The sequence below is a fragment of the Cannabis sativa genome, chromosome 6 (assembly GCF_029168945.1).
Source record: "Cannabis sativa cultivar Pink pepper isolate KNU-18-1 chromosome 6, ASM2916894v1, whole genome shotgun sequence".
NCBI lineage: Eukaryota > Viridiplantae > Streptophyta > Magnoliopsida > Rosales > Cannabaceae > Cannabis > Cannabis sativa.
In genome coordinates, this window is record NC_083606.1 from 9,584,204 (window position 1) to 9,595,781 (window position 11,578).

General features: G+C 33.9%; 1 protein-coding gene across 1 annotated transcript; it reads right to left on the bottom strand.

Moving 5' to 3' along the window:
* Positions 1–2,496: 2,496 nt before the first annotated feature.
* Positions 2,497–11,334, bottom strand: LOC133039140 (uncharacterized). The gene is made up of 3 exons (XM_061117969.1): positions 10,961–11,334; positions 2,632–2,795; positions 2,497–2,554 (listed from the first exon to the last, which is right to left on the bottom strand). Exons 1-3 carry the CDS (start codon positions 11,168–11,170, stop codon positions 2,497–2,499), a joined length of 432 nt encoding a protein of 143 aa, XP_060973952.1. The 5' UTR covers positions 11,171–11,334.
* Between the last annotated feature and the right edge of the window lie 244 nt (positions 11,335–11,578).

An 11,578-nucleotide genomic window follows, 5' to 3' on the forward strand; every position in this document is an offset into this window, starting at 1 on the left:
AATAAAAAATAATTAATAAATTAAATGGGTCCCCGTCGAGACGGGGAGTGTCATCCCCGTCCCCGCCCCGTTAACATTCGGGGACAAAATTTGATCCCGCCCCTGCCCTGTTCCCCATTTAGACGGGAAATCTCTGCCCTATTAGGGGCGGGTCCCGCGGAGCCATTCTAATAGGGAATACTTAATTACATTAATAATAGTATGATACTGAAAAATACTAAATACTATTTTTTAGCATTTATGTAGAATTAATACTTACAAGGCTTTAGCACCTATTATATGGTTGTGTCCCTAATTATTTAGGGTAGTTTGTTTAAATTTTCACGTTTTTCGGTATTAAATGTATAAGAAAATTTTGACACAATAATATTTTAAAGTTAATAAGTTATGCACTATACAGATTTATTAGTCGCAATAAAAGGATTATTTTGGTTAAAGTATGATTTGAAGAATATTTTAAACTGAAATAAGGTTTAAGAGGGTTTACTTTAAACGCTAATTCCTATTAGCTATGTTTTGGTTTATATTTTTTTAGGAATTGTCAGCATAAAAGGAAAGTGTTTTGAATTTTAGTATTAAGATTCTAATATTATAATTAATTAAGAAAATAATTGAAGAATAAGAATCTTGAGGATCTTGTAATAAAGGGAGGTAATATAATGGTTCAGATATATTTGGAAAGTCAAATTATTGAAAATTTGGTTTGTTCTCAATATTATGGGAATGTACCAAAATTATTATATTATTTGTATTTTTAAAGAATTTTTGGATGAGTGGTATTAGTTTTTTGATTGAAGAAATGGAAGTACAAATTTGATGGATGAGCTGCGCCATTGTTTATGGCTTTGGTGCCTTTTAAGGTTTTCGCGCATGATTTATGGCTGGCCCCTAATTATTTAGGGTAATTGGTTAAAATTACAAGATATGAATTGTAAAATATTATAAATTTAATAGCTAATAATTATGGTATATAATTATGAGATTATTGCCTTATTAATTTATTATCGATAACATAATATTAATTTTTGGTATATAAATTATAAATATGAGTTTATTATAGATATCATAATATTAATTTTGGTATATAAATTATAAATGTGGGATTTTGTAATAAATTGGAGGTAGGGACATTAATTGTGAATTGAGAATACTTTTGTTTTATTTTATTTTTTATTTTTGGGAAGATATTGAAATAAATGGGAAGTAAATCCTAATGAAGTATTGAGATTATTGCCTTATTAGTTGTATATGAAGATACTAATATGAATAGTTTTTATAATAATTTGAATGGTATAATAATTAGAAGGATATCTATTTAAATAATAAATAAGGAAGCATTATGTCATAATACCGAATTGGGTTAATTAATATTAATTTAATATTATTAATTAAATGTATGATGAAGTGGTATTAGGAAAATAGTACTTTTGAATGTGAAAAGTGCAATCTTAAGTTTTAAGGATTTTAATACAATTTTGGTTTAATTTAGGTTGAATAAAGATTATAGATATCATGTTTTACGCTATAAATAAAATAATAAATAATTTGACTTATTAAGGATTTTGACATGTTTTCTTCTATAAATAAGTAATATTTTTAAGAGATAAAATGAAATAATTAGTACATAATATTTTGAATATTTAAGGAATAATGAGTATTAAAAGGAAAATTTTATTTATGTTTGATTTTAAAAGGGTAAAAGTAAGGAATAAAGATCATATGAAGGTTATGAAGTAGAATGCTATAATTTAGTTGTTACTAGCCAAAGGGTAATCCCTTTGGCTAGTTCTAGTATTTTATAGGGGGATCTAGTTGCTTAGTCTTGGTGGTTGGTTGATTCTCTTCAGTTTGAATAGTTTACTAATTAAAGTTTTATGCTGTTTTTTGATATTTTTTTCAGGTGGAACTTCAGTATTTTATTGAGTTAGGAGCATTGTTTGAAGAAGTTATAGCTTTATTGTCTAAATTTCCGGGGGCAGTTTTGTCCCATGGGGCTCGCTCTAAGATTTTAGCGGCTCATGGTTGGCAAAGCATGCTCTGCGGTTAGACGATGAGCTATCCTGGTTCGAGGAGGTTCCAGCGCCGGTGGCGGACGTGGGCGTCGTAAATTCATGAGTGATTTTAATCACTTTGTCAAAGAAAAAAAAAAAAATACTTAGTAACTCTTTATCTCAGGTGGACGTTTACCCACCAAAGGTTTAGTTGTATTCCAATTTTCTCTATTTTTAATATTTTTTTTGTAACGACTGTGAAGTCTAACTGCTTGTATTATTTTATTTATGAACGTTTTTCTTTTAAAAAAAAAGAAAAAACTCTCTTTAATATTGTTTGGTACTAGTAGTAGAATGTGAGAGGATAAAATTACCATATTATTCTTGTTAGTATAAATATTTATTTTTTAAAATGATAATTTAATATTTGATATATTTATTTTGTCTTTTTTTTTTTTCAAATGAAAAACTTTTTTATTGAAAATAAGTTAAACCAAACTAGTAATCAGGGGGCTACTTCCTTCAAAAGACCAACATTCTTAACCTTTATAACTCTAGTCCAACTGGGCAAAGCATAGGCAAAACGATTAAAGAATTTACAAATATTCAAACAAAACAAAAATAGAGAGGGTAAGTGCACCAACGAAACGACAGCGAACCAACACCAAAAGCCAAAGCAACCACCTTCGAATCTGTTTCAATCCTCAACTTAGACACCTGTTTATCCCGAGCCACCTGCAAAGCCAAAGCAATTCCACACAACCTGAAACTGTAGAGCACTGAGCACCCGACAACAACCCACACCTGTTAGATATGTATTTATAGAGTCTTCCTCCCTAGATCTCTAAATCAGAAGCAGTTTATTTTCTCTGATTATCAAAAGGTATACAATTGTGATGAGACAATATGTATTTATAGAGTTAGGGAGGGGACTTAGCTACAAAACCCTAGTTGGGTTGGGCCTGCTCATCAAAGGCTTCAGTCAACTAGAAAAACCCACACTTCTGCTTCACCTAGACTTTACTCACAGATGCTAAGCCCATTAACAATTGATCACCAACAACATGGGCTAATACAGCAAAGAACTATCCAATCAACCCAAGTTTTAATAAAAACCAATAAAATATAATGTAAGCCCAAATAAAAGTCTAACATTCTCCCACTTGGGCTACATTGATTTTAATACATATATATTATATATCAAAATAATTTTGTTTGAAAACGACTCATGGGTTGAACAACAGGAAAACATTTGTGGCCACTTTAAAAAAAATGATAGTTCTCTGATAGCATCTCAACATACCGGTCCAATTGTGACAGTCAGTAGTCCCGTGATCCGTAAGGGGAAACACCGGGTAAGCTGTGCAAACCCACACCGCCTGGGAAGGTCAAGTGGGATGATTCTGAGACTGTGTAGGTATGGGACTACACAGTTGAAGAGAGCTTAAATGGATTGATTGGTACTACCTATGTCAACAAGGTGCATCTTGTTTTTCGGTAGCCCATCACGAAAGAACTCCACAGTTAAGCGTGCTTGGCTTGGGAGCAATTTCAAGGATGGGTGACCTCCTGGGAAGTTTTCTCAGGATGCGTGTGAGTGAGGACAAAGCACGCTGAAAACACTCGTGTTGGTCTGTAGGGTCAGTCATCAATCCGGGAAGCAGCCAGAGTGACGTACTCGTGTATAAGAGCCATTTATTCCGTGGGTGTAAGGACCCAATGGAGGCTTGAAGCGGGGACGTTACAAAATGGTATCAGAGCCTTGACCCAGCCGGAAGTGTGGTCGACGAGGACGTCGGACCCCGTAAGGGGGGGTGATTGTGACAGTCAGTAGTCCCGTGATCCGTAAGGGGAAACACCGGGTAAGCTGTGCAAACCCACACCGCCTGGGAAGGTCAAGTGGGATGATTCTGAGACTGTGTAGGTATGGGACTACACAGTTGAAGAGAGCTTAAATGGATTGATTGGTACTACCTATGTCAACAAGGTGCATCTTGTTTTTCGGTAGCCCATCACGAAAGAACTCCACAGTTAAGCGTGCTTGGCTTGGGAGCAATTTCAAGGATGGGTGACCTCCTGGGAAGTTTTCTCAGGATGCGTGTGAGTGAGGACAAAGCACGCTGAAAACACTCGTGTTGGTCTGTAGGGTCAGTCATCAATCCGGGAAGCAGCCAGAGTGACGTACTCGTGTATAAGAGCCATTTATTCCGTGGGTGTAAGGACCCAATGGAGGCTTGAAGCGGGGACGTTACACCAATTTAACCTTTGATAATGAACTATGACAGTCATATTGTTTTTAGCTCAACAAAAGACATTCATAATCACAAATACCAAAGTATTAAATCGACATGGTCAATAAGTCTAGTAGTGTGGTAAGGAATTATGTTCAACATGTGATCAATATAAAATAACATAATATCCTTATCAGTCCTCAATTTCACTGATACCGTGATGCTTAATAAATAAGCCAGTGAAATTAAACATACACCACTTAAAATAAGTAAGTGTCACTAAACTTGCTTAAAGAATTAAGCCAACAACATATCATTGTCAATAAGCAAATAAATTTAAAAGACAATGATCACAACAATATGAACCACATGCTTTCAATTCAATCATTCTCGAGAATATAACAAAACATAATTGAAAACATATCCATTCAATAATAAAAAATATTGAAACATAAAATGTAGTTCATAACTTTATTCAGAAAATTATAAATAATAATTTCTAAAAACAAACAGAAAACAAAACTCCCACTAACCCAAAAGATCAAAAGATTCTAAAATGCCCATATTAACAACATGTTTATTAAACAGCACGGCACTTAACCCTTTGGTTAGAGGATCAGCTAACATCGACTCGGTCTTGCAATTTTCTATAACAATGTCTCCTTTCTTGACCAAGTCTCTGACAGTGAGATACTTTATTTCCATGTGTTTAGAAGCACTACTAATCTTGTTATTCTTTGAAAATAAAACAGCAGCATTATTATCACAATAGATTAGCATAGGTGTGGAAATAGAATCAACCACTCGTATCTCCGAAATAAAATTCTTCAGCCACAAAGCTTGCAAAGATGCCCCATAACATGCAACAAACTCAGCATACATAGTAGATGACGTGATCAAAGTCTGTTTGACACTCTTCCAAGAAATAGCAAGACTCGCCAAGGTGAAAATATAGCCGAAGTTGACTTTAAATCATCTACACAACCACCAAAATCTGAATCGATAACCAACAACTCGAAGATTGTCAACCTGCTTATACACAAGCATAAAACTCTTCGTTCTTTGCAAATATCTCAAAACTTTCTTGGCTGCAACCCAATGATCAAGGCCAGGATCAGATAAATATCTCCCAAGAACATTTACTACGAAAGCTATGTCGGGTCGAGTGCAAACTCGAGCATACATCAAACTCCCTACTACACTTGCATAAGGGATGTTCTTCATTGCTCCTCTTTCCAAGTCGTTCTTAGGACATTGCCGCTTAGTGAACTTGTCCCCTTTCGTAATAGGAACGTAACCGGCTTTACATAAATCCATGTTGAACCTTTTGAGCACACGATTAATGTAAGCTTCTTGAGATAAGCCAAGAACTTTTCGATTCCTGTCACGATGGATCTCAATCCCCAAAACATAGGATGCCTCTCCAAGATCTTTCATATCAAAATTGGAAGACGAGAAAATTTTTGGTCTCATTTAGTAGTGACAAATCACCGCCGGCAAGTAAAATGTCATCTACATAATGAACAAGAAAAATATAATGACTCCCACTGATCTTCATATAAATACACTGATCAAACTTGTTCTCTACGAAACCAAACGATGTCACAACCTTGTCAAACTTCAAGTACCACTGGCGAGATGCCTGTTTGAGACCATAAATGGATCGTTTCAACTTGCAAACTAAGTGTTCTTTTCCATTCTCCTTGTAGCCTTCAGGTTGAGACATATAGACTTCCTCATTCAATTCTCCATTCGTAAAAGCAGCTTTAACATCCATTTGATGCAACTCTAAATCAAAATGCGCAACTAAGGCCATAATAATTCTGAATGAATCTTTAGTGGAAACAGGTGAGAAAGTTTCAGTGTAATCAATACCTTCTCTTTGAGTAAAGCCTTTAGCCACTAAACGCGCTTTAAACCTTTCAATCTGTCCCTTTTTATCCCTTTTAGCCTTTAAAATCCACTTACAACCTATTGGTTTGAAACCATCAGGTAATAAAACTAGCTCCCATACACCATTTTTCTTCATGGAGTCGATCTCATCATCCGTAGCTGCTAACCATTTTGAAGATTGTGGACTATTAAGTGCTTCACTAAAAGTGACAGGATCCACAAAATGATCAATATCATATTCTCCTTCTCCAAGATAAACAAAATTATCATGACACTTTGTTGACTTCTTTTGTCTCTGAGATCTTCTTAGAGGAGGTACTTCTGGAATAACTTCTCTTTGTTGATCATTGTTTTGAATAACATCTTCCACAACTGGAATTTCTTCAATAACAGGATTCTCATTAACAATAGGAGCTTCATCATTAATAGGCCCTTCATCAATAATAGGACCTTCATCATCTTCGATATCGGGAGCAATATATTCATCAACAATGGGAGCATTACCAACTGGAGTAGGATGGAGACTACTATAATCATCTCTTGAAAATGACATAGGAATACAAATTCCTTTAGATGACTCCCCCATTTCAAGAGATGTTGAAGGAATTTCTTCAGCAACATCAAATTCCAGAAATTTAGCAGTCTGAGATTCAACAATTCGCGTACCACGAGTGGGACAGTAAAAGCGATAGCCTTTTGAGCGCATTGGATAACCAATGAAATAACAGCGATTTGTTCTCGGATCTAACTTTTTCAAATTAGGATCATAAATCTTTACTTCAATTTGGACAACCCCATACTCGAAGATGATTAAGACTAGGCTTCCGCCCACCCACAACTCAAAAGGGATCTTGGGAACAGATTTGCGGGAACACGATTTAAAATATAAGTTGCAGTCATAAGTGCTTCACCCCATAAAAACTCTGGAAGATTTGTTCTACTCATCATACTTCTAACCATATCCATGAGAGTGCGATTTCTCCTTTCAGCAACGCCATTTTGCTCTGGTGAACCAGGCATAGTGTATTGAGCAACTATACCATTTTCTTGTAAGTACTCGCAAAAGCCCCATGTGTTGTCCAGATTCTGTATAACGACCATAATATTCTCCTCCACGATCAGAATGAACAACTTTGATGACTCTTCCTAATTGTTTCTCAACCTCATTTCGAAAAATTTTGAGTTTATCAAGGGCGTCAGATTTTTCTTTAATTAAATAGGTGAATCCATAACGAGAAAAATCATCGATAAAAGTGATAAAATACTTATTTCTGCACAACGTGGTGGAATAAGGACCACTGATGTCCGTGTGGATAATTTCCAATAAAGATTGACAGCGATTTGCAGTCTTCTTTCTTGTTTTAGTCAATTTTCCACGAGTACAATCAACACAAGTATCCCAATCAGAAGCATCAAGAGGAGGAAGTATTTCAGATTTAATTAAGCGATCAACCCTTTCTCTGGAAATATGACCCAATCTTTTGTGCCATAACAATAAGGATGTTTCCTTAATATGAGGTCTTTTACCCACAGTATTCACAACATTAAAAGAGGAATCTAAAGGAGCCAATGACAACTTGTAAAGACCATCAGAATAAAAGCAATTTCCAATAATTCGAGAGTCAAGCATAATGTCAACATTATCATTTGCAAAATGAAAAGAATATCCTTGTTTAACCAAACGCGGAAGCGAAACTAAATTCCTTTTAAAAGTAGGAACATAAAAAGTATTGTTCGAATAATCTTATCACGAGACCGTAATTCAAGAATAAATGTTCCAACATAGATAACGTCAACTCCAACATCATTGCCAACTTTAAGCTTGGACTCCCTCTCACTTGGCTTCCCGAGATCCCTTAGCCCCTGTAAGGAAGCGAAACATGAACAAGTAGCACCACCGTCTAACCACCAAGAATCAATAGGAACATCAACTAGATTAGATTCAAAACAAACACATGCCAATGGATTACCCGATTGTGCTTGCTTCTTTTCTAACCAAGTCTTAAATTTGTGACGATCGTTCTCCGATGCCCCAATTTTTCACAAAAGTAACACTTCACATTAGAGTATTTGGACTTTCCATTGTTATTCTTCTGTTTATTCTTATGCTCCTTACCATTACCATTCTGTTTTGTAGCACCATCATTTTTATACTTGAATTTTCCTTTTCCTTTGTTGGGCTTGAGGTGAGAAACATAGTTAGCGCATTCATTCTTCTCCCTTTTAAGCTTGCTTTCTTCACTACACACCGAGAAATTAGGTCGCCGATAGTCCATGTTTGATTGTAAGTGTTGTAGTTGTCTTGATAAAAATTTGAAAAGAGGCGGGGAAGAGCATGAAGAGCTCGATGAATAATGAAAGAGTCGGGAAGAGGAATATTATGATCTTTCAACTTGGATCGAACATTCACCAATTTCAGAATAAAATCTCGCACTCCTTTTAATTCATCATACTTAATGGTTGTCATTTCATCCATAAGATGTCCAGCTTCAGCGTTTTCACCAGTGTCGTATAATTTTTCTACAGCATTGAAAAACTCTTTGGCATTTGTAGTGTCTGGCAAACCACTCAATAGATGTTCAGGAATGGATCTTTTCATAGTAAGAAGACTGAGACGACTTGACTTTTCCCATTGTGCTTGATGAGTTCTCTCGGCAGCTGTACTGGAGTCAGTAAGTTCAGCAGGTTTTTCTTCTCGTAGGCACAAGTCCATATCCATTATGCCTAAAGTAAATTCCACATCTCGTTTCCATGTCTTGTAGTTGGAAGCATTCAAAATATGGATGGAAGCATTATTGTTGTTCACAGAAAAGGAGACTAAAAAATTCAAAAATTAAAACTTGAATAAGCAATATGAGCAATGTATTAGAAAATATTGTAGAATCAACTGGTCATTATAAACTCCCCTTTGGGGTGAGAATATAACACACACATGATTTACCTTCATGAAGTTAACAACAAAGAAAAAATACATATCATTTAAGAATTTTATTACCTTTGGGCAAATAAATTTCTTAAAAAATATGTATTAATTCAAGCAAAAAATAATAATAAATTTATATATTTAAATTATTACCTTTGGGCAAATAATTAAAATATATATATTTAATATTAACTCACTTCATGGAATGTGAACTAATATATGTAAATACTACCTTTGGGCAAGTAATTACACATATAGTCAACCAAAAATATAATATTTTCTTCAACATGTGAAATTTGGTGATAAAACAATCATTGAAAATTAATAATTTTCAACCGAATTTCCAAAAGAGATATATAATTGCTTTTATTATATTGATAAGCAAAAAATAAAGTGTCCACCATAACACATTATTTTTGTATCAAACAACCAAGTTTTATAACTTTAGAACAACAAATAATCAAAAGATGTGAATATAAGAAAATTAGTGGAGACTACATAGTCAAAATAAATTAAATAAGAGAGTGACTATGTTTTATGGAACGAGAAGAAACTCAAAAAATTTTCTATGATTGACAAATTTCGAAAAATCATCAAAAATTATTTTTAATAATTTTTTAACTGCATAATTATCATTAAAATAATAATAATTATTAAACGGAGTCAAAAAATTAATTAAAAATCATAGAAAAATCAGAAATTAAATTCTAATAACGCTGAAAAAAAAAATCGTCGAAAACGGACCTCCCAGCCGGCCCCACGCGCCCCCACGCGCCGCCTGCGCGAGTGGGCTTCGCGGCTGGGCTGGGTCTTCTTCCTCCAGCCGGTCCTGTAATTCGGGTCAGACGACCCGGTTCGGCCCCAGTCGGGTCTGGTCGTGTTTTTCGGCCAAAAACTCGACGAAAACACCGGAATTTGGATGGGTTTTGCTTGGGATTGAATTTCTAATTGATCTATGCTACTAATTTCGGGTATTAAAGACTAAAAAACAATAGATCTAAAGAAAAGTGATTCAAAAAATAAAGAGCATAAAAAAATTGATTTGGAATATCAAACTTAATTACAATACAAAATTAATCATTTAAGAACATTAATAAACAATTAATAATGAGATATCTATAATCAATTTTAGATTAAAAACCATAAAATCAAAATACACAATTATAATTTCATATTATAATCATATAAACCCTAAAACTTTAAATTTAAAATTCTCTTAATATACACAATGATTTCATGCATATAATATATCAATTGAAAGAGAATTTAACGATCAATAAAATCTCTAAAGTTTTAAGATTTATAAACAAAAAATTCAACATAAAATAATAACGAAATTAATATGAAATTATGGATAATTAACATATACAAATTAATTATACTAATTATAGGTTCTAAATCATATACAATAGGCAATCTGATACCACATGTTAGATAAATTAACAATTAACCCAAGATCTATTTGTATATAACATAGAACACAATAGTAGTATATGATAATTAATATGTGTACCTGATTGATCCATAGCAATTATCTCTGATTGATCCACAGCAGTTACTCCAATTTGATAGTGCAATACTATCAACTAAGTCTTCCTCCCTAGATCTCTAAATCAGAAGCAGTTTATTTTCTCTGATTATCAAAAGGTATACAATTGTGATGAGACAATATGTATTTATAGAGTTAGGGAGGGGACTTAGCTACAAAACCCTAGTTGGGCTGGGCCTGCTCATCAAAGGCTTCAGTCAACTAGAAAAGCCCACACTTCTGCTTCACCTAGACTTTACTCACAGATGCTAAGCCCATTAACAATTGATCACCAACAACATGGGCTAATACAGCAAAGAACTATCCAATCAACCCAAGTTTTAATAAAAACCAATAAAATATAATGTAAGCCCAAATAAAAGTCTAACAACACCTCCTCAAGCTCTCTGGCATAATTCTTTTGAAAAATAGCAAAACCAGTATCTGTGTCCACTACAAAAGCATCTACTTGGCAGCACCAAAAATCGTCAAAATTCTGAGGAGATAACTCAGGAAAGCACCTATCAATCTGGACTTCTTTCTCAACCCAAATACAGTTGTAAAACAATTCATAGAACTTGGAATAACAGTTCTTGTAAACCATTTCCACATCATAGTTCTTGCCTTTATGAATCACATCATTGCACCATTTTCACACTACCTCACAAACACATATTGTAAATAGTTTTAACTCTTCACCATCCAAGCTAATCCACTACTTGTAAAAATTAATTGTGCTTGTCCAATTTAAACATTCAATGCGCATACCCCATCTATAAGAATATTTTTATTTTAAGAAATATATTTCTATTCAAGGAAATAAATTTCTATTTAAAGAAATAAAATAAATAATTGATTTTGTGATAAATGAATATTTTATATTCATTGAATCTGGACAAAATCATTTACGTAATATTCTATATATGGTCAGATTTAAATATTCATTACCTAATTTGATTTCCTGAATTAATTGTCAAAATATTCTGACAATTAATGTGGCACAGATACTGAT

Coding starts and splice junctions, on each gene's coding strand:
- LOC133039140 (XM_061117969.1), bottom strand. CDS start 11,170: ATGGTTTACAAGAACTGTTATTCCAAGTTCTATGAATTGTTTTACAAC. Junction 2,796..10,960: donor ATGCCAGAGAGCTTGAGGAG/GTGTTGTTAGAC, acceptor CATATCTAACAG/GTGTGGGTTGTTGTCGGGTG. Junction 2,555..2,631: donor GGTTCGCTGTCGTTTCGTTG/GTGCACTTACCC, acceptor TGCTTTGCCCAG/TTGGACTAGAGTTATAAAGG.